Genomic DNA, 27,988 nt, shown 5'->3' on the forward strand with positions numbered 1-27,988 from the left:
GGTTCTCTTACAATGAACACATCCTCGAGTATTGCAACAACACACAACATTCCCCTAGTAAGCATACATTCAATGAATTATTAGGAATTCCAAACAACGTTACTAGATGGGTGTCTTTCTCAAACCAATGAATCCTCGGTGATCTCTTGACACGCAACTACAAGGACACTAACTTGGGTATCTTATCCATGTACTTTATTTTTAAGCAAAAGCAAGTTTCGCTATGTCTACTTTCTTCCAGTTATTCGCAAAAGGAAAAAAAAAAATTCTTGCGATTTGATCTCGACGTCTAATACTAATATGCGACAGTTATACTAACTTTGGGTTTACAGGTAATCAACATTAATCAAAGCAGGATACATGTACACCTTTACGTTGTCTAATTTGCATATTTTGAATGTATCAATGGACTGATCCGAACGTTAACAAAAATATGACAAATTCCATCTATAATGAGATTGTCTGGTCCATAAAATAGTTCCATAAACGATAAAAGCTAAAATTTCGACAAAATCCTCAGGAAAAAATGATGCAATAAACTCTGGATGGGCGCATAACGTTCAAGTGTACAACTAGAAAAATAGAATAGTTGTATAGACATGATGGAAATTGGCATCGTAAAGTAAACGTACAGCTACTGCGCAAACTGTAGCGTCTATAGCACCAAACTGAGGCGTTACAAGTAACACCGTCGACATGTACCTAAAACTGAAAACAATTTACATTTATACTCAAACTACAGAAATTGGGCGCGGCTTGTGTCTAAATTTTTTACCGGACTGTCCTTTATTTACATTTGCCTGTTTCACTCGATCCAGGGAGTGTATGCTTTGCCTGCGTAAATCTACGATTGTTTGTGAGCTAAATTTTGTGTTATGGTTTGCCTTGGGAGATGTAAGGGTCGACGATTGGATCATGATGTATTGGAATGGATATATTTTCAGAAATGCCATCGGCAGACCTGACTAGGTTCAATTTACACTGTTTATTCTCTTCTGAAACCGCAGGGTTGAATATTCAGATCGTAAGTGAATATATTGACTTGTATATTCCAGGGCAATAAATAGGATAATACATGTATAAGTTCTTTGTATCAGCATGTTCATATAAACCTGGAAGCTAAGACAGTAACTACATGGGAATCTCATAACAGTTTCATCTACATCTAGTAATAGCAATATTCTTCGGGTGCGTTTTATTTACACGATGTTAGTCAGGTACACATCATTCATAGCATATACTAGTAAATATAAACGGTGTACATAAAAATGTACAACCGAAACATTCTGCTTTTGGGTTTGAAGAAATGTCTGCTACATGTAACTGTTATTAAAACCTACAAGTGGATACAATAAATAACGATATGCGGGTTTGTTTCGATGCATCAACCTGCTTCCCACAATGAGACTATGAAACGTTTCCCAATCCTCGATCGTAAAACGGTAGTTATGTCTGCTATATCTTCTTCTAGCTGGCGTCTCGCCGATCATTTTTCAAACTGCTAAACGCAGCAGATTTGAAGCCAAGACTGTGTATGTCCTAGATGTTACGCCGGAGTCTCTATGCCACTTGTATCTTCCTCCTCCAAGCGTTTGTTGATCTTTTTCTTTCTCATGAGGTAACGGTAGAGCAAAACCATCATCAGCTGTAGAAAGTATGAAAACAACAATTTCTGATATTTATATCCTTATGCATGGAATTCACGATTATCCACATACTTGTGAGAAACTCTGTTTTCAGTCATTTTTTCACGGAAGCGCATTAGTCTTTGACCTAAAAGTGAGATAAAAACCTGTTGATGTAGTATTTAAATTTGATTTATTGATATGCAATGTAATTTACAAAGTATATCTACGGCGATGCGCGTTACAAAATTACACAGTATCATGTTCAGAAGAAAGTATACTTTACTTTGTTGATGTGAACTTAACCTGTCGTTTGTCAATTAAAGGTTGGTAGGTTTGAAACCTCGGTCTCTAAAATTTAACATTTCTAAGCAAACTTTAAAAAAGCGGAACTTCGTTTGCAAGTTTTTCTCGTTATAGATATATGAACATCATTACGTTAGCAGCCATCAATTAAAGGTATACTGTCGCCTGTCCCAATTTTGCCACACGGTTACCATCAGACCATGGGAAGAGAAAATATAACCAATCACAGATTTTAAGCGGGGCCGCTTTTTCAAAACAGCGCCCTCGCATGGGCATTTTGAATACCGAGGAACGCCCCTTTGACCATATATAGGCATATTTAGATTACAGGTTACTGTATACCTTTAAACACAAAGTAAAGTGGTATACCTCATCATAGTCCAGCGTATAGTTCTCTCCCTCCTCATCTTTTGTCGATGATTTCGGATTGAACTTTCGAGAGACGTGAAAAGAAAACTGTGTTAGCATTTCGATAGATGATGTAAATGATAACCCAGTAGACAGTGAAACACTATGTAAACCACTTCCATTGAATTGTGATCGAATATTTTAACATTAATAACTACAGTGGCACATATCATTTTGTTTTAAAATATCTTATCAAAGTGGTGTTCTATGTTGAAATTGTCTAAACAATTTTCCCAAACAAACTGAGAAGAATTTGTTTAAATTGAAGATGAATTTTCAAGTGTGAATTTTAGACTGTTTACATCTTTGCTGAAATATTCACATAATCCGTCAGAAAACAGGCACCAATATTTTCGTTTATTAACATCCCTAGATTAACTTACACCGTATTCGGAATCTTCCACGCGCAGTTCGAGATTGGAACTCTTCACCGAGTCTTTTCTCCGGATAAACACCAGGAAAACAGTTCCATCAGGCATCTTAGAGAGGGTATGAGGTTAAACGGCGGTGCTAACGTCTGTGCGTGGATGTAGTGTACCCATATCATGGTACGCACAAACTTCCACTCTGTTTCGATGTGCTCCTGTGAAAGTATTCATTTATTTATCTATTTATTTGTCGTCTATTAGTTTATTTACTTGTTTGTTTGTTTACCCTTACCAGTGATCAAAACTAAGAACAAATACTTCATCCACTATCTTAGTGATGTAAGCCATATACATACGGGTATCTGTCACTCATCACCACTTGTGTTTAGTCAGTTCTCGATCTTCACCAATATCAAAATCTTCGGTTGGAATTATTTGAATATTTGCTGTGACAGAAATCATTACGGTCCGTCTATGGAAACGTATGGCAAGTTCACAAAATCATACTATCTTCCGAGGGTATCGCATTAGACATATTTTTTAATGCCAGGGCCTCTTTGGTCGCGAAAGACCTCACGAATCTAGTTATGCGAGTCAGTACGAAATCTTAACAAGCCCGTGACCATCAGTACATTATAACTTTCCTTTGTGAGAAGTATACATACCTGGACTCGAGTATACGTATCGGACATCATGGCAATGCAGATGTTTAACAGAATCAACACAACGAGGAAACTGAAGAGGATGTACATCGCTGTTCCGAATATCACGTAGAGTGGAGATGCGTCGTAGTATAGTGTATCATTTGACGTCCCACTGAGGTTCGACGATTTGTTGACAGCTTCTTCTCCGCCTTCGATTTTTATCAGGACCTTCGTATCGTTCAGTTCTGATGAGTTGTCTCTTCCAAAGATGGCGAATAGCAACGCCAGAATAGCTGTGCTTAATCTGTATATTGAGAATGAACATGGTGGAATACAAGATAAATGCCTTGTTGATATTTCCGAACCTGCAAGAATATCGTGATGTAGAAACATGCTTTCCCGTTACAAGGGTGTCGTGACTTTGTTGAATAAAGCGCTTGTATTCTGACCGAGTGTGCCTTTAACCTTGTGCAGCGGTAATATATATATATATATATATATATATATATATATATATATATATATATATATATATATATATATATATATATATATATATATATATATATATATATATATATATATATATAAATATTCCTGGGGTCGATAGTGTACTTACTCAGAAAAATCGTTCCTTGTCTGGTTGAATGGATCCGAATAAATGTAATACAGTCCAACAGAAAACGAAAGTGTAACGATGGAAAAGATGCAGAGAAAGCGGGCCACGTCTCCTCCCATTGCAACAAAGCACAGCAACATCGGCCCGAGAGTTCGACTCGGGAACAGACACTGCATGACACGGAGGTTGGCGAAGACGATAGAAAAAGCGGGCATGTTGTCAACAAAGACTCGCTGCACAGGGCTGGCGTTGTCCAGTCTCAGAAGACTGTGCAGTGTTGAGATGAAGAAACAAAAGACGATGAGCAGATCCATGATATTGATAGGTACTGAGAGGAAACAGCCGAGACCAACCTTCGCCATCTCGTAGACGTACGACCAAATGGTGCCACACACAAAAATGAAAAGAGCTATAACGAGCAAATAATGGACGTCTACGGAGTTGTCGAGGATTTCTGTCCCATCCTTATCCTCGACTGACTTGGTCATGGATACAGAGACGGCGAGGGCCAAGAAGAAGATGTTGGAATACAAAAACATGACAAACTTGTTTTTGGGTGAGCTGATCTTGTTCCCAATGGCAGAACAGGGGAAGAGGATGTAAACGATGGCAATGAAAGGCTGAAGAACTCCAAAAACCAGGAAACAGTGAATGGTGTAGATGAGTGTCCATATCGCTGAGCTGTTTTTGAGGCCACCCATCGGGTGTCCGTCCAGCCAGGCTTGCCTCAGGACATGTTGACAGTGCGAACTTGCGATGAACTGTAGAAAGGAAGATTTTAAAAAAGCATACATAAAAGCAACACTCGTAGTGAACTCATGAAGATTACGAGTATGAATAATAGAAGCAATAATTTAGACGACGTTTATGTTTAGCCCCGAATCTGTGGGAACGGACCGAACGTACGAAGCTGACAAAATTTAAGATTTGGTGGAATAGATGTAAATAGTCTAACAAGTTTTGTTGTTATATGCCTGTTACATGTAAATATTTATGCAATTCATTCAGTATCATTTATTTGAAAACGTTTTTTTTTACTTAAAATTAATAAAACCAGTCTTCTTACGAATCAAGATCTTGTTTACGATACAAGTAAGGTTAAGAAGTAAGGTTTGGAGAATACGAGGAAGTCACGTGATCAGCACAGTGAGGCGAGCACAATGATTTGAAGAAGTTCAACCATTTTGCACAGAATTAAACCTTACGAGAATATTACACAGTAATGAATACGTTTGTTCACAACGTACTTTGCACATGTCGCTGATAATACGTCTTCTATCGACAGAAAACCCATCCGAAGTAGATTTTAATAAACTGAGACAACTATTGATCGAGGTCAATTATCTTTACTCGCGTACAATAAAGGAAATCGTCGACCAATATTAGTGCCTAATATATTGCTTTTGCAATTGAAACACGAATTGTATGAATCATTAAACGTTACGTCACAGCTCGTCGGCACACAATCATCGTGACCATACTGTGAAAGACTTAAACTTTTGCTCAAATTTTCCTCAAGAAATCTTTCAATCATGATTCTCTTTCAAAACCAAGAATAAAAATCGGGGGGTGGGGGTCACCGACGGGTGCATATTTTAGTACTAGAGAAACAAATAACCCAAGATTTACCGATATTTGAAATTCAAAATGGCCATCATCCCTTTTTTAACTCTATGGAGAAAAATAAAATTTTCGACTTTCGAAAAACTAAGCATGTAAAAACCTTTCTTAGTCCGAGAGCTTTGAAATGAACCCCCACAAGTGGTATATCAGAAAATAATTGTAAAAGTTTGAGAGTCCGAATATCTGTCCCCGAGTCGCGTTCTACCTTAATAGGGAAATGCTATAGACTTTTAAAGATATATTGAAGCCATTTGTTGATTCTCTATTCCATGTGGCCGTACCGGTTTCTGTTGTTTTTCTAAAGCAAGTTCCACAAGTTGAAACTTGGGCGATCTCAACCATCTGGAGACGAAGCTGTTGGGTGTGCAATCAGCTCTGCCGTTCAGAAGTGTCAGGACTTCGTCACTGTTCCTGCATTCGTTGAGCAGATCACTGGCCAGCTGCTGAAGTTTCTCGTCCATTTCAAGGATTAAACACTGAAAGTGTAAAGCATTTGGAACACGCTTGTAAACATTACCTTTAAGCGCTCCAGAAATCTCCTGTCGACAACATGTCGACGCATTTTTTTAACAAAGAAACACGACGTATGTTTAATTTTATCACAGTAACTCGTGATACACTGCAAAAAGCTTTGTATGATGTTAGAGTCGAAGGACGCCGTCATTCAAACTGAACGAATAGGACCGCTTGTCTGAATTGTTAGGATTTTAGGATGATACAACAAACATTAGACGATGAAGGAAATTCAAGCAAGAAAGTTTAGTAGACATCTTAAATTTGACAATTTTTGATTTTCAAGTGATGTTTTACTGCATGTACAACGTTTATGTCAATTCAATTATAAGCCGATGACGGTGTATACTCACGTTTGACACGTCATGTGTAGACTTCTGCTTAGATAACTGACTCAGTTCTCCTGATAAATTGAAAGCTGCCGCTAAAGGATTAACGAAGGCTTGGCAAAGGTAAGCAGGATTAACAATGGCTTGGTATCTCCGTATCCTTATGAGTGATATATGAATGTCTTCGTCCTCTGTTAGAGAAGAAGAAAATAACAACAGGAATGCAAATACGTGCCTACGAATTTAATATAAAAAGGTTCGCTTGTGAATGTTTTTTTGTAAAAACTCGGCCGGGAGGGGGTGTGGGAGAAAGAGAGAATGAACGAACGAATGAATGAATGAACATTTGAATCTGTGGTGTGTTTCAACCTGACGACCATTGATCAGAGTGGATGGTGGCAGTGTCGTCCTTGCCTGGGAACAGAAAGATGACTTTCACCTGTGACAGGCGTATCTAAACTTGCTTCTTGAAGACCGCTCTGTGTTATAATATCTACCGCTACACTGTTTTTGTGGCAAAGACAGCACACTGACAAGCTTTGGGCTTTTTTTCTGAGGATTTGAGACTGACCATCATATACACCCTAAACTTGTTAAAATTAAACATGATTGTAGTTTGTAAAGTAACTGGCGCAATTTCCCCCCCAAAAAAACAAAACACAATTGGTACAAGCGATTGTCAGCAAAAATGACCGCTGAACCAAGCAGGGTATGTATGCACAATACGCTCTATAAAACAACGATAGTTAAAATGCGATATTTAGTCGACATTTCAAAGATTGTTGAAGATCAAATAAGTGAAATTATGATTTGTATGTTTTTTTTAGAAAAATAGGGTTCCACAATTCTTTCCTCTAATAAAATTTACCCAAAGAACGGCTTCAAATGTAAGCTTACTCACTGTCGGGATGTCCTACTTTCTCGATCAGTTTCGCTCCGTTCTTCAAAAGTAATTTCACCAGGTCGAAATTGTTCTGTTCTGCCGCCAACTGAAGTGCTGTGACGGGTTGCCTGTCTCGAATTGTCTCCATGTTGACATCGATCGCTTCGGACTGTTGTAGGGCGAGAGAAAACCAATCCGGAGGTAATGGTGAAATAAAAACATTTGAACAAAAATCGATTCGGCAAAAATACCTCTTCCTCGCTATTCTGTTTTCTCCGACGTTACATGATCAGTGTAGTGGAATACCAAACAAAATATAATACAGAGGTAAGTTATAAACCTTCGTGGTCCACGGTAAAATTAAGTATTCTTCGTTTTATTATATGAATTTTAGTGTTTATTTATTAAACACTGAAAAGAACCTTCGCCATTCATTACCTGTCGTTAAAAATTTTGAATTCCACTATGGGAATACTATCGAATGAGTAAAAGAACATAAAAATAATATTCAAAAATCCTTGTTTGAATATTGCTATTCGATAGAACCTGACTAGTGGCACAAAGATCTGGCCAGTTTGTTTTTGTTACGGGCGGCGTTTAGCTGACATACTGTTTCATAGGCACCCTTAATCTTTTTGGAAAGCACCCTTAACTTTGCATATTTAGAATAAGTTCAGCTTTACCAGTTGTAACTTTTAATGGATTATCCAGTTTTATTTTGTTCTGTTTATAAACTGCACGGTTGTGTTTTCGCCAACGTCGTGTTAAAATGTCAAGACTTTACAAAAGTCTGAATGCAAATAATGACTTCTAACTTTAGTGTTTGACCGCTTAACTTAACTCCGATTAGAATTCATTTGCCAACAATAATTGAATATTGCGCTCAATCTGTTGCATTAGAAAAATCTATATTTCGGATTTCCTCAAATCTTAGAGAGAAAAAGAAGCAAAATGTACTTATTTTCTTAAAAAAATACTGACGACGTCATCAAAAGTTCTGTAAGCGACTAAAGAAATGTCATCGTAGTTTCTTAACTATGTACTGCCTAAAAATAAAAAAGAGCTTTGGTAATATCCTGTTGTCACTCTCTGAACACATGGTGAGTTTTGACCGATAACTGTGAATGTGAAATTAATATCAAACCCATTCTTACGAACATAAAAAAGTCTTGGTCAGACCTACTTGTAAGAAAGCGGATACCCTCTTGACGTTACCCTTTTCTACTGCCTTAAGGAACGACTCAAAGACTGCATCTTTCGCCTCGTTGTCACGTTGCAAGTATCTCTCCACTTTTCTCGGCATTGGCCTCGACGACAGGTTCACCGTCTCATCAGTGACGCCCCCCGTTTCGTCGTCGTAAACGGTGCTGTCTCGTCGATTCTTCATTCCGAAATACACGCATTCCCGCGTCTCCTGGTTCAAATTGAGTCGCTCAGCTTCAGTCGACATTGATACCGAAGATCGCTATTTCCGATGTTGACGTTTGATCTGTGTTATCCGGAGTCGAACGTTCACATATATTTGTCGTTCCAAGAAACACCTGGGAGAATCTCCTGACCCCTTTTTCGCATATTTATAATTTTATCTTGTCATTTTCCACCGGGTTGACTGCTTCAATTCAGTCACATTACTGAACACGTAGTTTATGCTGGTACATAAACAAACATTATTTTTAATAAAGAATAGTCGCCAGGTGTTCACGCTTCGCTTGTTTATAATTCCATTGGAAGCATTCACGTCTTCAAAACATATTTCTATAATTGGGAAGTCCAACAAAGGAAACTTAGCCAAAGTAAGTATCGAATGTCACTCTTACTGTACGGTAAGGTGATCCATAATGGCAAACACATTTAATGGAAATGTCACGAAATATTACATTATATCATCAACGTCTCTGCTCACTTCCCTTCAACTTTCCATGCTCGTGAGGTTTTCAAAAACGCAATGATATTCGCTGAAACGTCAGATGGTTTGCTGATCTCCGTTTTCTATACGCATATTTTATGTGCTGGTATGTGTCTGGCGTGTCCTCCACCGAGTGATTGTATTACCAAAACGGATAGGCAACAAAACGGAATGCATGGCTACTTTCCGAAGACCAATGAAAGCAGGTAGAATTCTACACGTATAGCCACGGTTGCATGGGCAAACCTCCCTGAAGTTTGTTTACAAAACATGATACCTCGGATATATCGTATGTAGCATTCTTAGGACGATGCTGATTTTACACAAATGCCACTTCGTTATGTGTATGTAAGAGTCAACTCCATTTAATGTAATTTTCGCCCATTGCTTCAATGATTGAGTGCATGTACACCCTTTAGAAAATGTATGTGTTGAGTTTCGTATCGCATAAATATTAAATGTGGGGTGACTACAATGCGAAACGAAACTTATGCGATGAAGTGACCGATTGAATGTGGCACTATTTACTGTGTAACGAGATTTCGTGTTTGTCAAAGTTTTGCAGTGGAGAACATTTCGAACTTCGTGCCGACGTAACATACCCTTGACATTTTTGTAGACGTTAGTTTTATAGCTGCAGTACTGCTGCATACATTCAACTGCTGTTTGTACTATGGTTCGTCGAAGTGCTGTAGTTCGTTTATATCGATACAGCAGTTTTCATTTTAGTTGTACAGTCGTAGTATTTGGTGGATTCGGGATTGTGTTGGGCGAGAATCTGAAAAGATGACGATAATGATGATGGTAAAGGATAATCACTTGGTCATTGTTCTTTCCATCTGCTTTTGGTGACGTGGTTGCGAGCTCCTCTACCGATCCATACCGTCGAAAAGACGAAGAGGTTAGCCTCTGTCATGAAAACGACCTCCAAAAACCCTGTAAAGAAATGTTTGGAGTAATTTTTCACCACATGATTGTCATCGTGCCGCTAAATTACAGGCATACCAATTCATCGCCTTCTAAAAATAAATCAGAAGACATATTTTGCCATAGAACGACATTTTGAAACACCGAGATGTCACGCATTTATTGGATTCGCGGCGAAACGGTCCTGCGGAAAGAGATTCAGATCACGTGTAATCGGTAAACATGCGGTAATTTTATCTTTAAGCACTCATCTTTTCTGAAGTTTCTGAAGATTCTTTAGAATTTTCCACAAGAATTCGTCATCTCTTGTCTGTAATTTATGAACTTTACGGTTTCTTTTTAGATTACCTTGGTCACAACTTATTCCAGACACTTTTTCAGACATGAAATTGGGCGCGAACAATAAGCTTACATCATTCTATTTCAGACATTGCTATGAAAATACGAAATCGTGTTGAACGGCTGCAGTTTGATGTCCTTGGTAATTTTACCGACTGTATCGATCGTCTCCGCTAATATTTGAGCCACCCACATCTACAAACGTCAACATATTAGGTTAAATATAGCAACACACAGTCCGTCACTGTACATGTGTGACAGTCCATCACCGTACATGTGTGCTGCATGTATGAACGCTGGTATAGACGCAGTGCAGAAATATATCTCAAACACCGTTGAGGGCGCAAAGTCAAGTGGGAGGCAACCACGATTTGAGTCAACCCTAATATAACGAAACAAAAACAAGCTATGTCATTTTGGACAGCCATAGATCTATGTACACTATCAAATGCATTTCCAGTTGAGGACTCTATGAAAGTGTTTGATAGTCAGCGCCTGATGTGGAGAAAGCTGTTAAGCTCACAATTATAGCAATATTTGTACCCAGGCATTGATCATCCATGTTCTTGTACGCCGTCAAAATTTGTCCGCCGAATCACATCAATTACTTAACGTTTACATCTAGCTTCGACTCAAAATGTGAAGGAATATAAACAATAGCGAAAGTGCATCACCTGCATACGATAGGGCAGTTCTTCTGTCGGCGCAGTGTGCGTTAAAACCATCATGATTGATTTTGACGGCATTGCAGAATCGCCTTTGGATGTGCGCACTCTCACTGGTCTATTGAGACGCATACAAAAGGAAACACATTTTAAAGATCGGTCCGGAACTGTGTTCACGTTGAAAGCAATTATGAAGGACAAGTTCAATAAATGGAATTGGCGAATGTGGCGTTTTCTTTATGGAGAGGTCCTTAACATAAAGTGTACATGCTAATGCGCCAAATGAAAATTCACAAATCTCTCAGAAGCAAAATATCCAATGTTTGTGCCTGGTTTGTGCCCAAAATCTTTTTTTTTTACAAGAACATGAACAGATGATTGGCAGTCACCGCATACGTGCACATTCTGCAATTTCTCCTTCAACCTGTTGCCGTTGCTAGGCAACGACTCAGTGTAATTGCTGCCATTCAAAAAACTGTGATGTCAGGGAATTGCTTGCTTGTTTATGCATGGAGCTTCACACAGCCTAGGAATACATTAAGTTTGGTGCAGTGGACTCCAAGCATGACGCCCTTTTTCTCCAAAATCAATAGAGACACTACGAGAACAGCGCCTTAATTCAAAGCAGGCGCATTGATATAAAAACCTAACAGTTAACAGCAGATTGGCCACGATATCGATTATTGTGAAGCAGCGGAATACGCGGCTGTTGTGACGCGGTAGTTGGAGAGAGCCTTTGCGAACACAGTGCAGCCTCTTGCTCAAGATGACGGCGACTTTGCTCCTGCTCGCGCTGTTTGCAACTGTTGCGAAAGCCGAAGGTATGTCTATGTGTGGGGATGCTGTATGGTGATAGTGTGTAACGGTGTAACGTAAGGTAGACATGTTACGATTCTTTACTTCACATCTTTTCAACGATTTGTATTTCTTGAGATAAGTATGATTCCATTCACCTAAACTGATGAATTGCAGGTTATGTGGGGAATGCTACACGCGGCGATTGCGATAAAAAAGAGGTACAATTTTACATCGGTTTACGGTGATGGGAGTCCAGATATTACGTCAACAAAGAAGTTCATATGCCTGTAGATATTTCGATAGATGGTTAAGCAGATAGATTGGCCATTCCTTCATGAAAGGGCACTGGCATTTGAAGTGGAAGGTTCTCTATCGTATTTTTCCCGCATTCTCATCTTTGTTAGCGTCTGCGAGTAAAATGTTATAGCTGTACCATAGCATGTCGACGTGGTCAATGATAACATTGAAACAATGTTTTTGGTACTGAGCTAAGGAACAAAACCAAATCCGCGAGGAAAGTTAGGAGTTATATATTTCTCTTATGTTATGCTTTTTTGCCATCGCTGTTTATTAAACAGTCTCGATGAATAATTTAAACTTCAGGAGATTCTTTCCATACAGTTACAGTCAATGGAACCGTTTCTGCCGCAACGCCATGGGTTAGATACCAGATCGGCGATCGACTCACTTACAATTTCAACTTTGAGGTCACCATAAGTAACTCAGATTCTGCCTATAATGTCAACCTGTCCTTCACATCAGATCTTCTACAGGTATGAAGAGTAGCTTTATTTTTGATTTTCATACAGAGACAATATCTATTTTTGTTAACCCGAGCTAAACTTTCAAATTACGTTTGGGAGGTCGTTATGAATGGTCAATGTAAAATGAAGACCACAAAATGTCTTGAGCAAGACTAGAAATAGTTTTACAATTAATTTTACCACAGACCCTCGAGCAAAAAAGAGGTTATATGATTTCATCGACCAGGCAAGTCTGTCTGTCTGTCTGTCTCTCTCTCTCTCTCTGCTTTTGTGCATTAAATTGATAGAGAGATAAACAACAGTTTGCTTTTGCAAATGACGTCAATGTAGAAAAACAAAGGCTTTGCAATCAAATAACCATTTGTATCTTCGCCATATTGTGTTTTGGCAGTCCTCTTCCACGTATAGCATTTCATCTTCACATTACTTACTTCACAACCGACATGGAGTACGTTGCCTACTTACAACGTCTGTTTTAGCACAAAACTAACCTGATGGCGCCGACATCAAGCATTAGATCTTCACTAGAAACACGACACGTCTTCAATTCAACCAATCAAAGGAACATTTTTTTAAATATCCTATTAAATGTTTTTATAACATGAAACATATTGAAATATACTTTCACCAGGAAGTCAGTGATGTTTTGGAAGTAATTAAAGTTTATGTTTAATTTCACGGAGTGTGGCATTTCTAAGGGAGACGCTCGTTGTGGTCTACAAGCGTTGGTTGTTGCCGTGGATATGGTATATTTTGATATTATTACACTTTCATCGAAGTCCCTGACAAATTTTGTAATAGTGTTTCATATCGAATATTTCTGTAAACATTCTTGCTCGGCATAATTGGTTGTTGTTGATTCATTCAGGAAAGTTATCATGAGATATGTTGGGAAGAATTTCAGATGTCAGTCTAGATCGTATGAGGCGAGGAACTACACTCGTCCTTAATTTTGGTATTATCTATTTGAGGTCAATAAACTTAGTATTTTAAACCAGAGGAATATGAAAGCTATTTAATACATGAAATATATTGAAATATATAAAGAACCAAAGACGAATAGCAGAGAGGGAATGGCGATGCTTTAACAAAGTGATAATTTGACGAAACGACAATACCCTATAACGTCTGTATTGAGTGTATGTCGCGGAACCTTTGAAGTGAACGCGTGTGCACAAAAGAAAGATAGCGCATAACCGTTTAATGCAGCCTTGTCTAACTTAACTAATTCACCTGCGACGACTTTATATGCGATAATAAGTTAAAAGGAGTGTTGTCATGACGATTGTAAGTTTCAGTCTCTCTACCGGCGATTTAATAGTGGAAAGGTCCGCCGCGTGCTTATTGCATGAATCGCTTCATTGGCTTAATTTACTTTTTCTGTGGAAACAAGTGGCTCTGTCATCGCTCGAAACCACGTGTTGTAATATTTCTAAAAACACTTATCCGCAAAATTGTGCGATAGATATATGTTTTTGGTTAAGCTATTCTAAGATAAAGTTTTTTCATGTACTTTCTTAACGGTCTTTATTGTCAAAATATCGCCTTTGATATGCCACATCATTAAGTGTCCAAAGCGGAGTGTAATTCTCGTAAAAGCATTTGTTCTTCAGAAGGTAGAATTCATCTCGAAGCTGTGGCCCGATTATCTCTTAATGGATTACATCCTCAATTCAAATGCAACACAAATGATTGAATTCAAACACTGAAATCCTTTCTTTCAGAATTTTCATTCGCACCATTGATATAACTTCTTTTAAATACGTCTTCCATTTTATTGATAAAACGGTATTTCTCTCGTAGATTTTTTTTTGTGTCAAGTAAAACGATTTTTCCCCCTTTTCTTTCATAGTTTCCACTTGATTCGATATCGGCCGCTTACTTTACTTGGCAATACCATGACGCTGCTGATCCATCGAACGGAGAAACGCGGAACGATTCGCCACCGGTGAGTAAAGAGATCCAAACACCCTACGTAAGCCCCTCGTGCATCAGATCTGATTGAGTCTGAACACAGCCGTTGAGGGATACTGATACGCCCTCATCACGTTACATCGTGAAATCGATACTGCCGCTAAACCAAAGCAACTGGGAGCCGTGATTTTCGTCGACGTTGAAGTCATCATAAACCCAAGAATAAAATAGGATAAAACAAAGCAGCTGCCGCGAAACCAGGGTCTTATTTTGGACGATAACACCTACTGACTGATAGCATTAAAGGTATACAGTCACCTGTAATCTAAATATGCCCATATATGGTCAAAAGGGCGTTCCTTGGTATTCAAAATGCCCATTTGAGGGCGCTGTTTCTAACACCCGCTTAAAATCTGTGATTGGTTAGATTTTCTCTTTCCATGGTAACTGTGGTAAAATTGGAACAGGTGACAATATATCTTTAAAGGGGCAGGTTTTTTATCAGCTATATCTGTTAGCAAATTGACTAACTTTGCACAACTTTCAAAGGAGAACAAAGGACTAAAATCACATAAAGAGTAAATGTCAACAACCACTAAAGCGAGAACCAGGGATTGAGAATTGCCTCTTTAACACGAGAACGTTACTTTCAATGGCAATCAGCACTTCACATGCCAAACAGAGCTGTTGTCATGAAGGCATAGGCCTACATTGTCAGGATGCGATCGTCTGTGACTTTACCGAATGATTTCTTCATGATTGTCTATTTTACCACTTTCAAACATTATCTTCTTCAAATCACGCGAATTTATTGGGTTTTTTTTTCATCCAGCCTTTTACCGAAGGCGTTGAAGGCGGGCATCTCTGGTTGATTTTCACTTTGCTAAATTCAGACGGAATGAGTTCCCTTCAAGGATCCTTCGAGGTGGACGTCTCTGGTAAGTTTGATATGTCCGTGCCCTGTTTCTGAAATCAGTGATCGTACGTAGTTCCGCGCGTTTTTTACGTTAAAAAAAGGACGTGTTTGTGTACACTATGCCTACACCTGTATTATTTTGATACCCGATACTCGGCTGCACTGCACTGCACTGCAAATCGATAACTCGAAGACGTGCGCAGTGAAATAATGCTAGCCCTGAGCTGCAAATGTCCTGCCCAAATACCGGCACTCCATTTATTCTCTTGAAGAGGAATACACACAAGCCTAGGATATCTTACACGGATCAGTCATTGTCAGATCTACGGCCATTCAAAAGATGCTTTGGAGAATTTTATTATTGCAGGAAATGCGTGTTTGCGCTCGGACTTTGTGAGTCCATTACGTCACCATGGCGACGGAGACAGCGGAGGAGATCGATGGTGATGCCAAACAAAAGCGAACATTCATTTGTTTTTTAATATCGATACGCAGAGAAATAAAACGAATGAGTTGTATTCGCCCTTTGCATTGCCAGCCTTAAACTCCTCCAGGGCCGAAAAGAAAATCGCTAAAATATTTTCTTCGCCTAGGAATAGTCTCCACCTCCTTGAATCACGGCTTTCCACGTGATATCATGGGAAAGGACGATTTTCGAATGAATGATCAGGCAATACCTAGGCTAGGTTCGGTCGCTGTGACTTGTGACGGCACACAAAACACCGTCTAGGCTAATCAATCATAACAAATACGATGAAAGCGTTATTGCTGTTTCGGAAATTACACCGCATTAACTATATCATATTCTTTGAATCAAACCGTAATAAAACCCCGTGGAGCACAACGCCGTCCAGTCGGGCTTGTTCCTGTGCTACATCCTTCAAGTATTGTCATATTAATTTGATTCTAGTGTAATATAATAAGTCAACTGTGATGGATGCATATTTGTTTTTAAAAGTTCTCGTCGCCATGTTATTTGCTCGAGAACCCATTAAATATTTTCACTATGATTGAGTAGGATCTTTGAGAGTGCCTGAAACACGCCAGAATGTACAGTACAATCCCCCTTCGACCACAGCAACGTTTGCAAAATTTGGATAAAACATCATGAGCCACCGTACCTTGAGATGAAATCCGCAACAATATTGAACATGTACCTCTGAAGCACAGCTCTCCTGCGCAAATGTTGCTCATTCAAGTTTCAGGACTGCGACATTGCGAACACAATAGCACTCCGCACTGTTTCTAAGGCAACTGATGCCGTAGCTACGTTGGTGATTTTATTGAATCCAAGAAAGAAATAATGGACTATCGTGGTATTTATCTAATTATCATTTGGATGAAACTCTAACTCACCACAACGCATGATCTCTAGTGAACGAAAGGTATAGTTAATGATAAATTGAGAAACATTCCAACACAAATTATTGTCGCATTTTTCTCTTATTGTCTCAAATTGTTTGGACACACATCCGTGTACACTATACATATATCTCGCTTGATTGGATGAAAGCCTAAGTCGGCAGTCTCGGTTGTCAGTTTTTAGTAATTTTAGCTCTCCCTAGCTCAAATGCGAATTTATCAAATTACGCGCCTCTAAAATTTGTAGCCACAATTTCAGATGATCAAGCTATAAAGTAAAAGACAACGGTAGCAATGAGTTTATTGATGTATATGCATTTTCCCGACATTTTGTCACAGGCATTTAAAGGGACAGGAGCTATGACATTTGATAGATTATCATATAGTTCTGTTAAAAAAGAAACTCTCCCCCTGCTTTCTACAAAGCATGTTTAAATAAAAAATACTAACATTACAGACACAACGTATTTTGTAATCATGATATGTAATTTCATTTCTGACAAATGATTTCTGGTCCACAGGGTAATCAGTGAACAACGCAGGCGACATAATACAAATTAAACATGTAGTTGCTTTGTTTACAAACTGAATGCTAGCCATTGCCACACGGTAGAACGGTGACATGTATTTTGAACAGAAAAGAAATGAAAATGAATTAAAAGTCACATTAAGGTCGAACGCGGCTCGGGGACGGAATAGTCGGACTCGCAAATTTCTACAATTCTTTTCTGATCTACCACTTATGGGGGTTCATTTTAAAGCTCTTGGAAAAATAAAAGCTTTCGTCGTCTTATTTTTTCGAAAATCCAAATTTAATTATCCACCATAGAATTTACACAGGAATATGGCGGCCATTTTGAATTTCGAATATAATCGCAAAATGTTGCATGGGTAATTTGTTTCTCTAGTACCAAACTTTGCACGATGACCCCATATTTTTATTGTTGATTTGGTAAGAGAATGATTGAAAGTTTCATTCTGGAAAGTTTGAGCAAAAGTTTGAGTCTTTCACTTTCGAGGCGCATACTACTTTCCAAAATTTCCAGATGCCTCAGTTTCTCAAACTTTGATATTTTGTAGATGCGGTCATGCCTTCTGATAAGGTATCATCGGTGATGACAGTAACGTATGAAGACCAAGCGTCGGGTGGATCGTCATTCTCATCGAGCTATGTCTCCACTTTCGTCTACATCAAGAACCCCTTGTTCGAAATGGACTCGTCTTTGTTCGATCCGGACAGGGGCATCGAGATGGGGATCGGTGACATCGTGGACGTTTCGGTCACGGCTACCTTTCCCCAGGCACGAGTGGCACCCCTGGTGGAAATCGTCGGCCCTTTCAACCAGTCAGCCACGATGACGTTCGCCGACAGCATGACCACGTCGTTTGGCGCCAACGTTCCCTGTGTCGGCTGCGTTTCTCAGAACCAGCTTGAGTCCACATCTGGAAATCTAGAGTACGATAAAATAAACGCCGAAATCTCGGAAATATTGGTCTCCGGCGGTGACAACACCGATCCGGCTAATGAAATGAAATTGTTTTTCAACTTTAGACTGGATGATCATATTGCCACTCACAACGCGACGGAGCGATGGATTATGGCGGGAATCATGTACGGACGAACTCACATCTGGGTCGGGCAAATGGCAGTAACGGCAGTGGTTGATGAAACTGAAAGATTACCACACTTAGAAGCAGAAACCGAGTTGATGAGTCACAATGGGGGACAGGAAATCTACGAAGGGTGCGTATTCACGTGAACACGAGATGCGAAAAGAGAGAGAGAGAGAGAGAGAGAGAGAGAGAGAGAGAGAGAGAGAGAGAGAGAGAGATTTTTTCAATGAAACTGACGGATTATCCATCTGGAATTGCTTACTGTTAAACAAAATACAATGTAGATGCCGTAGAATAGCGTGCACATATTGACTTGCCATTAGGTTAACAGAATAGGTTTGTTTACCCAAGGGTCTGAGAGTAGTCCCAAAACATTCTGTTTCACGAGGATACGAGGCTACTCCTAGCCCGGGGGAAATAAAGTTTTTAACGTACGCTGTTACCTGAATATGGCCGGTCAATAAGTATTTTGTAACGATGGTGCTTTCAAGCTTGCCTAGATACTATAAGAGCTGTCGTAAACCGGCCGGGCGGTAAACAGTGACTAGTTCTTGCAGATCTTGCTCCAAACCGACACGACCGTAAATTGATGCATGGCATCAGAAATTTGGATGTAACAAAATATTGTTATTCACTCTTACAAGGGTAATACTTGTCTTAAGTGTCGACGCAAAGAGGTGGTCGTCCCGTCTGCGGCTGTGCAAATTGGACCCATCGGTGGGTCTGTCGATATGCACATTGCAACATCCCTTGTGCGTATCCGAAATTTTGAATGGCGGTTGTATAGAAACTGGTGACCGCGACCGAAGGAGATTTATATGAACGAAGGGAGTCGACGCAAAGTTTAATTTGCAAAGTCTTGCCGTCACTTGAAAGTTATAAACTAGAGAACTATGAGCATGCATCAAATGCCGACTTTGCTTCATATTTGCTCGATATTCTTTGGCTATTTCTGGGCAATGAGCACCAAGAAAGTTGCACGGAACGAGGATTTTGCTACCTCAAATAGGCGTAAACTTCTTCATGAAAGATCTGTGACCTTCACCGTTCCTATAATCTTTTACTTCCATCTATGCATTCAGGGACGATGTGACTGTTTCTGTGAGTATATGGCACTGCGGTCAGAGGCAAACAGACAACTGTGACGGTAATCCGTCCCGCGCCATCGCTTTTGACGTCAACCTTGTCATTATTCTGCCTCCATTCTCCAACTTCAAGAGTGTAATATTTTGGGATAATCTGGACAGCGAACCGACCGTTGTACAAATCCAGGACACGCTCATCAAATTACAGGTATGCCCATTATTCAGAAACATTTTCGAGTAAACAAAGAAATCATATAAAAAAGATTAATGCGCAGAAAATTTTCAGTATGAACTTAATGTTGTTAACTTAAACTTTGACTTTGACTACGTTAAAATACTAGATTCGAAATTTGATAATGAATTTGATGATGGACACACATTGAACTGGTTTCAAAGAGCACGTCGTTTGGACTTCTTCAGCCAATGTCGATCTCAACACAGTGCTCGAAAGCAAGTGGCGTTGATCGCAAATGACGTCATTTTTTCTCTCATTAACATGCATAAATAAATATTTGTCCGCATTTTCCGCATAAACGACGAAAATAAAACCTGCTAAGGTTACAATGGCTACTAAAAGTCACAAAAATTCGTATGAATGTATGGCTCAGACTACAAGCTGCAACAACAGGCGCGCAAACAACATAATATTTGTCCGAATTTTGTGCAATGCAATGTCGCGCGCGTGCAGCTCAGTATACTGAGTAACAAACCTGAAATCGCGATCAACACTATTGATGTCTTCCTTCTTTTATTGATATATAGCTCGGAGATTTGAGCTTTTCCTATGAACCAGTGGTGAAATTCAATATCACTGTGGACCCGAGCGGTGAGACGTCATCTTTGAACGGCTCGACATTCGTCGGATTGGTTGAGGTTGTGTACTTGACAAGAGAGGGAGTTGTTGTAAACAACGATTACAAATCCGTGAACTTTGAGTACGTGAAAACGACAACACCGGCACCGACGTCGACAGGTTGGCATAGAAAGCTCTCACGTTTAACATAGATCGTCTTAAAAAGTGACCAAGTTTACATTTGAAACAAACGAAAAGTGCAGAATAACAGAGGGAAAATGCAATTCAACGGTGTGGTGACGTTAAAAAAATTTTCATGAATTTTTGTATGTTGCAATGGAAACTGGAGTCTACCAGTGATTCTTCTACCTGATACCGAAACGATATATATATATATATATATATATATATATATATATATATATATATATATATATATATATATATATATATATATATAACGTTCAAATTTTTAGATAAACAATGAATGAAACTGATTTGTTTAAATTTTAAAATCCAGTTTCTGTTGGAAGCCTTCTACAAAGCAAGACTTGTGTGTGTCCCTTCGATGCTGGTCAAAGCAACTGTGCTTGTTGCGCACCAGGTTCCGTTCGTTGCGACAACGACTTCCACGAAATGTGCGTAAAATCCCAGGAAAGCGCTTCCAAGTGCCCGTCGCCAGGTAAAGTCGACCAACCCATTATCATTTCACCGAACGAAATGTAGCCCACACACTCGTGCTGAAGTTAACTAGTTTGTACTTTTTTTGTAATGGAAATGCTAGTAATACACGAGCTAATTACATTATGAATCGTACATTAAATCCAGCAATTATAGTTGTCGGTTCGTTTATTGATGAATGTACGAAAAGCAGCCTACGAAGTCTGTATCATTGTGATGCCATGCTCTCGTCATAAACACGGCTTTCATTGAAAAAGCCCAATCAAATGCTCGAGAGCATTATTGTCATGGGAACGTACATGTACCCATTTGACGAGTACTTCATCTTAACGATAGAAGCATACTTTACAAAAGTGATGAAGAAATTCACAAAAGATATCTTGTAAGCGTCGATGTAATACTAATTATCTTTTCACGCCTACATGTAACTGTTGCGCGTCACAATAATCGTAAAATAACATTCTTACAATCCCTTGTGTTCATTTCACATTTGAGTGATTCAACAGCTATGAGCAGAGACCCTTGAAATGGTCGTATAATCCTATGAGAAAGTGAAACTTTCCCCAATCCAGCGATTTAAGTCATGGCGTGCATTCACCCCTAACAAATCCATTTTATGACAGATCTTTACGACGCCGGATATGTTCTAGAAGGAGGCCAGTCTCGGGTGTATGTCTGTGACGCAAGCGACGAGACGTGAGTCTAGTTGAGTTTATTTAAAGAAACTACAATTAAATTCAACTTCTCAATCGCCCAAACTGATCATAATAGTGCAAACTGTATGAAAACCCCAAGGCGAATGGTGTCAAAGTTAGAACGTACCTCAGGGATATTAAAAACGTTTGCAATTATAATATTTCAAGTTTTCCTGATCTACTGTTTGTGTGAACGCGTCACATTTATTGAGTCCTTTGAGTAAATACAATTGCCTTTAAAGTTTTGACGGTGCATCCGTTTCTCCAATTCCAAAACTTTGCACGGTGCCCCTGACTTTCATTCTTGACTTTGAAAGAGATTTTTTTTTCAAAAACTGGGGAAAGCTTGATCAGTTGTTTAAAACTTTATGTTCTTAATTGATTTAAAGTCATCATAATGTAGATATGCAATAATTATCTTAAATCGATTGATGGCATGATTGCTCCAAAGAATACGTGTGCTGTTTCATAAGCCAGTAAGCCTTCTTTAATTTGTAAAAAATCTATTCGGCGGTCAACTATAGTCTATACGAACTGAGGAGTGTGCTAAGAAACGTTTTCTGTGATTTTTTTGCACGACAGACTCGACAAGGACAAAGAAACGTGTACCATGGGAGATTTACTTGGAAAGTGGTCGGGTAAGTTGGACTCATTTTGGTGACTCAGTACTTTCCACGGAAAGGACTTTCTTGATGAATAATGTGAGTTCAGCGTTTTGTATTCAGCAATGTGCAATAGTCATTTTCCGTTTCAAGTGATACTCAAGAGAATGTAACCGTTTCCACATTTTAGTATTACTGCAATTACCAGGAGTTTTTAACTCAGTCTGCTAGAGTTCATACCACGCTAATACAAAGACACACAACATTCCGCCGTCGAGAAATAATATGTCTACTATGCAAACATTCAAACTTGTCGAAACATTTCGCTATATATATATAGATCAGGCGGTTTGACTTTATGTTGACTTGATCACTTCACGGTTGTGAACAGTCCTAAGTTTCTTTCGCCCTGTGCCTGTTGCTTTGATTATTTACCTACAGGTGACATGCAAGCAAATATCTTACATTACATTGAATTTTCCACAAAAACTCCAGTAAGGAGGTACAACCACGATGACGCATGAAAAACGCTCGTCAATTATTCGATCCATTGCGAACATTTGCAAACAAACAAATACTGTAATACAGTATACAATATAGCTTTATCCAAGTAATCCATTTCTTCATAAATGCTAAATTTTATCTTTACTAATTATAACGTAATATTGAAAGAAGATGCGTCACATGCGTTTCCTCGAAAAAAAATGGGTTAAACAATCACATGTAAAACCTATAATCAAGGGCTATTCATTTTGAACGGAATATTTTAGGCATATCCGCTAAGAAGACATTATAAAACTTCGATCTCAGTCAACTCATTGCGCCATTTGAGAGCTGAAGTGTGTATAAAGGTTTAATCAGATGCATTTCTATGCAGTTACCCGTACATACCTAAGGATGAAATTTAGGAACAGCATTTTTTTATTTTCTCGTCGACTTACTTATAATTACAAAACATACAGTTGTAAAATCAAAGGCATTATTGTATTTGGGTACAACCACGATGACGCATGAAAAACGCTCGTCAATTATTCGATCCATTGCGAACATTTGCAAACAAACAAATACTGTAATACAGTATACAATATAGCTTTATCCAAGTAATCCATTTCTTCATAAATGCTAAATTTTATCTTTACTAATTATAACGTAAATTGTAATGTGAAGTATGCTGTTTTAATAGTACGCATCGTCTTTTTGACCCTGCAGGTGTACGGAGAAGCGCCATAAACGTTCTCGGCGTGAACCTGTCCAGCAGCGCCCTCTACGGGCTACACAACGACATGCGATCTTACCTGATGAGCGAGGATGGCGGGGTGACGTGGTTCACGATTCCCCAGCAACTGTATGAGAACGCAAAACTTGAAACAGAATTCGTGCTCGTCGAGAGAGCTGCGTCAGGTGGTTCACAAACCAGTGGCGGAAATACAGGTACGGTCATCTTTGAATGATGTCAGAATTTCTTTGAAATCCAAAATTTTATTCGGTTTCTACCCTATTGTTTATGTGACTCGAGCACAGCTTCAATGACAAAATATACTCTGGCGTCATTTTGCATTCTACAATGTTCATGACTGGGATTACAATTACTTCGAGTTTGTGCAACATACAGGAATTGTATCAACACAAACATTCAGTGAAGAAAACTGATAACTTTTCGAGTTCTTAATTATGCATAACAAAAGACAATATCAGCTCCTAATTTTCAAAATGGATGTTCTGCTGGTCAGTTTTTGAAAGACTTCTCTTATTTCTATGGTAATAATTTAATTGATTATGCAAAATCGAAATGAATTTATCTATTGTTTTGTGTATGATGTATACTAAGTTTCAAAAAGTGGGTTAAAAAAGCGTTTTTATATAATCTGTTCAATGAACAATTAAGATACAACTTCAATTAAACTCTACAACTACGTATCGAAGGAGTAAAAAGCTCCCAATCTGCTCATATCGTTACGATGTCAAATTCTTAATTGTTAATTATCTTACCTTGTCAGGGGTATAGTTTGTGAGGAATTTTTCATTCTTTTTTTTTCTCAACAGTGTCCGGTTCGGCGGCAAATGTTGCGTACAATGGAAACTCTCGTCTCGTTTGGACGTGTCCAACTTGCCCTCAATGATCTATTTACAGAACAGAAGGCGTTTCATCAGCTAGACTTCACGTTTCTCTTTATGTTGCTGGAATCGAGATACAATATTTTCAACACTTCCCTAACTTTGAGACGGATTTCGTCCATTCAGTTTTTGAGGACGTGACGAAGACTTCCTACGTCGAGCCATCTATTCTGATTTTTAAATCCTAGCTGCAAAACTTCTCAACAGGAGATTTATGTTGTAAAAATGGTTTGTTTTTTTAGTTTGGCTGAAGGCGAAAACAATTTAGCCTGTTATGTCTTAGACCCTAATTTTGGTCTATTGCCATGTGTATTACCATCAGCGATATGGACGAAAACACAATTTAATTAATTTTCCTTTCATTGAGAATTTAATTTTTCTACGACTGTATATTATTGGCACCATTGCCAACCCTGTACATAGCGAGTTGTAACCTCCACAAATGTAATAATCACCACAAATGTAATATCAACCACAATTGTAATAAAATGCACCCATAAATGTAATATCGCCCATAAATGTAACAAAAATCAACCATAAATGTAATAAAAACACCAACCACAAATGTAATAAACGGTAACCATAAATGTAATAAAAAAATCACCCATAAATGTAATACTTGTCAACCATAAATGTAATAAATCTATTTTGTAGTCGCAATTGAGGAATTAGCCCGTAAATATTGATCAATGAAATAAGGAAAGCAACTCCACACATTATTCATTTCTGAATTGTTTGCGTTTAGTGTGTTTTGCATATTTGAAAGTGTATTTTACGTTTCCCTGTTTTGTGTACAGAACTGATTGGCCATGGCTAGACACAGCTGTAATCTGAACGTCAGTGCAGTCTCTACTCCAGAGTGGGGAAGACTGTATAACACTACGATCCTTTAACGCCGTTTTTTCGAAAATTGCCGTACTTTCTTAATCAATCGCCTCAAATTCGTCTTCAGTGGATAAATTGAGTGGAATAATCGATAGATTGTCTGTATTCCTATGTTGTCCCACTTGAAGTTTGTTCCTTCACTAGGGATGCCAGGATATCTAATTTTATTCTACTGTGTTCAAGGTAGTGTTTGTATTGTTTTTTACTAGATTGAAATATATGTTCTCGTTCACATGTTTTGTGTCGTAAGTTTCTGTTATAAGGTTTTATATTTCTCTGTTATTTGTTCTGGGTCATACGTCATAAACTTTGTGTGGTATCACTGGTTGACGAGTTATTTTGACTCTTCCTTATTATGTAATTATCAGTGTCTAGAACTGCTGTTCCACTTCCATTATCTAACGGTTTGATCAGTACCTCGCCGTTTTCTGATAGCGTTCTCAAAGTATTCTGTTCTGTGTTTCGGAAAGGAAACCTAGTTTCAGGAAAGTATGCAATAACATTACACTAGTCTTATTAAAGTTATTATTTACTCAGGGCATTGATAAACAAATTGTCACATATGCGAGTTCAAGTTTATTACATTTATGGTTAATTTGTTTATTACATTTGTGGTTGCGGGTTGTTACATTAATGGTTGACTATTTTATTACATTTGTGGTTGATTTTATTACAATTGTGGTTGATATTACATTTGTGGAGATTATTACATTTGTGGAGGTTACACGAGTTACCTTTATCAGTGTCAATTTTTTTCCTGATTATAGTCAATATTACCAACGTTACTGTCTTTTTTATTTTACTCTGCACTGCGCATTGTGATAAGTCGGTCATTCAACTCAAGAACAATCTCGCATTTATGCCCGTCGTATGGTATATTACATGTCATTTTGATTTTCGTTTTGATCCTAAAACAGCTCTCTACGTGTAGTTCAAGTAATCCTTCCTCAGGCATTCTCCAATCATGAGAGTGAGTCATTCGTATTTTGAGAGACTCCATCATTAGGGTCGTGTTTCCACCATAAAGACATTACACAAAGCTGTGTGAGTTATGATGATTATCAAGAAACTGGTGTTAGACACGTCAATACGAAACTAATTTTTTGCAAACATGCTTTCTAGTTTATTGATTGCCAAAGAGCCCCTCCGTATAGTGTATACAAGTAAATTGTGTGGCAATCTCAGTGATTGCCACAGCAATACGTTTATCATAACAATCATAACATAAACATTGTGAGTCAGGACAAGTTGCTATCTAGCTTTCAAAGAAATGTAAATTGATATCAATCTATCTATCTATCTATCTCTTCTCCCCTCCCCTCCCCCTCATTCCCGCCCTTCCCCGCCCTCCCCTCTCCCCTCTCTTTGTCTCTGTTTAAAGTATTGTAATGAGTTATTTTGCCAAACAAAGGAAGCCGTGCATCATTTGCCAAGATTCTTTGCTCAAGGTCAGGCTGCTTACCGGTGTCCAGGCGACTAAGAAGTGCCACCGATGATGTCGCTCTTAAAAGATACCGACTTTAATGATATCGCTTCTCACCAATACCAATGAATTCGCTGGTGAGCTAGACTTCACACGTACAGCTAAACCACACTTCGCGATTTTTAATGTGCCACATTTTCACGAATTACCCTGAAAATGTAACACAAGCGCTATTGTGTCATTTACTTCGAGGAAGAATGTTATCTACAACAAACAGATCAGTAATCGTTTACTTCATCGTACAAACTGAAACACATATGGCACTTTAGCTGTAACTCCGCGTTGTTTCTCACTAAAGTTTGTCCCTAATAAATTCACGTAAAATGGATATTGTGAGTGCCAGAGGTAGCTTTTAAAAAACAAGGTCACATTTGGTGCATAAACACAGGACAGCTAAGTATTGCGTGCTTGGCAAGTTGCCACTGATCGATGGCAATGTTTATTACCATGGCGCTGTGGAACTTATCGGCTTGTTCTTAGAATTCAATCGAAGCAAGATCGAAACGATGTAAAAGGCTTAAAGATTAATCTTCCGCCGTAAAGAAAGAAGTTTCACTAAGATCAAGTCACATAGAGGTATTTTCACCACAAACTAGCGTTCTAGTCGATTGGTACTCTCTGGAATTGTCTAAGTGGCTTGCAAAGTGTGTTTTGCTACAGGGCGCCATTGCGCCCTTGCGTTCAGTTCACCAACACAATATAGACGATAGTTTTTGCTGACTGTTATCCTTCAGTTTCTTGACTTTAAACCCGAAGGCTTCTGCCAAGTCTTGTTCCACCACAACAAAACCAAGCAATGTTACAGTGTGTTTTTACTGGTGCCGTGTTTTCTGCATAAAGGTCACTATGTACGTATGCATTTAACTCACTATCAATCATTTAGTTATGTACAAAAGCGTATCTTCTTTCCTTTTATATCAATTGTACAAAATCGTGTATTTATTGACTTGTAACTTTTAGTTCATTCTTAATCATCTGAGATGATACGAAGGGTCAGGGACATGAATAGTTTGTATTAAATATTCCATGGTCCTCATCGTTGTTGTATGGCGTATCTGTCTTTCCTTTAATCAGATTTTGTAGTCTTATAGTTTTACAGTGCGAACCTCACACGTTTGGTTAGAAG

At 38.6% G+C, this 27,988-nt stretch overlaps 2 protein-coding genes across 3 annotated transcripts; one reads left to right on the plus strand and one right to left on the minus strand.

The window, feature by feature from the left end:
- Positions 1-178: 178 nt before the first annotated feature.
- LOC139135513 (transient-receptor-potential-like protein) lies at positions 179-8,867 on the minus strand. Its single transcript, XM_070702923.1, has 9 exons — positions 8,502-8,867; positions 7,337-7,487; positions 6,460-6,626; positions 5,875-6,069; positions 3,971-4,731; positions 3,373-3,655; positions 2,723-2,922; positions 2,301-2,363; positions 179-1,645 (listed from the first exon to the last, which is right to left on the minus strand). The coding sequence occupies exons 1-7, from the start codon at positions 8,766-8,768 to the stop codon at positions 2,767-2,769; spliced, it is 1,980 nt and encodes a 659-aa protein (XP_070559024.1). The 5' UTR covers positions 8,769-8,867; the 3' UTR covers positions 179-1,645; positions 2,301-2,363; positions 2,723-2,766.
- A 302-nt stretch (positions 8,868-9,169) lies between these two features.
- LOC139135514 (uncharacterized) lies at positions 9,170-27,903 on the plus strand. Of its 2 annotated transcripts, none has more exons than XM_070702926.1 (12): positions 9,170-9,430; positions 12,575-12,726; positions 14,570-14,665; positions 15,464-15,569; positions 17,990-18,653; positions 19,606-19,816; positions 20,371-20,581; positions 20,922-21,083; positions 21,706-21,778; positions 22,360-22,415; positions 23,589-23,810; positions 24,423-27,903. In XM_070702926.1, exons 1-12 carry the CDS (start codon positions 9,400-9,402, stop codon positions 24,497-24,499), a joined length of 2,061 nt encoding a protein of 686 aa, XP_070559027.1. In that variant the 5' UTR covers positions 9,170-9,399; the 3' UTR covers positions 24,500-27,903. The 2 variants fall into 2 exon arrangements, with proteins under 2 accessions (XP_070559027.1, XP_070559026.1); XM_070702925.1 differs by lacking the exon at positions 9,170-9,430 and adding an exon at positions 10,273-11,976.
- Positions 27,904-27,988: the final 85 nt, after the last annotated feature.

Source organism: Ptychodera flava, chromosome 6 (assembly GCF_041260155.1).
Source record: "Ptychodera flava strain L36383 chromosome 6, AS_Pfla_20210202, whole genome shotgun sequence".
Classification (NCBI taxonomy): domain Eukaryota; kingdom Metazoa; phylum Hemichordata; class Enteropneusta; family Ptychoderidae; genus Ptychodera; species Ptychodera flava.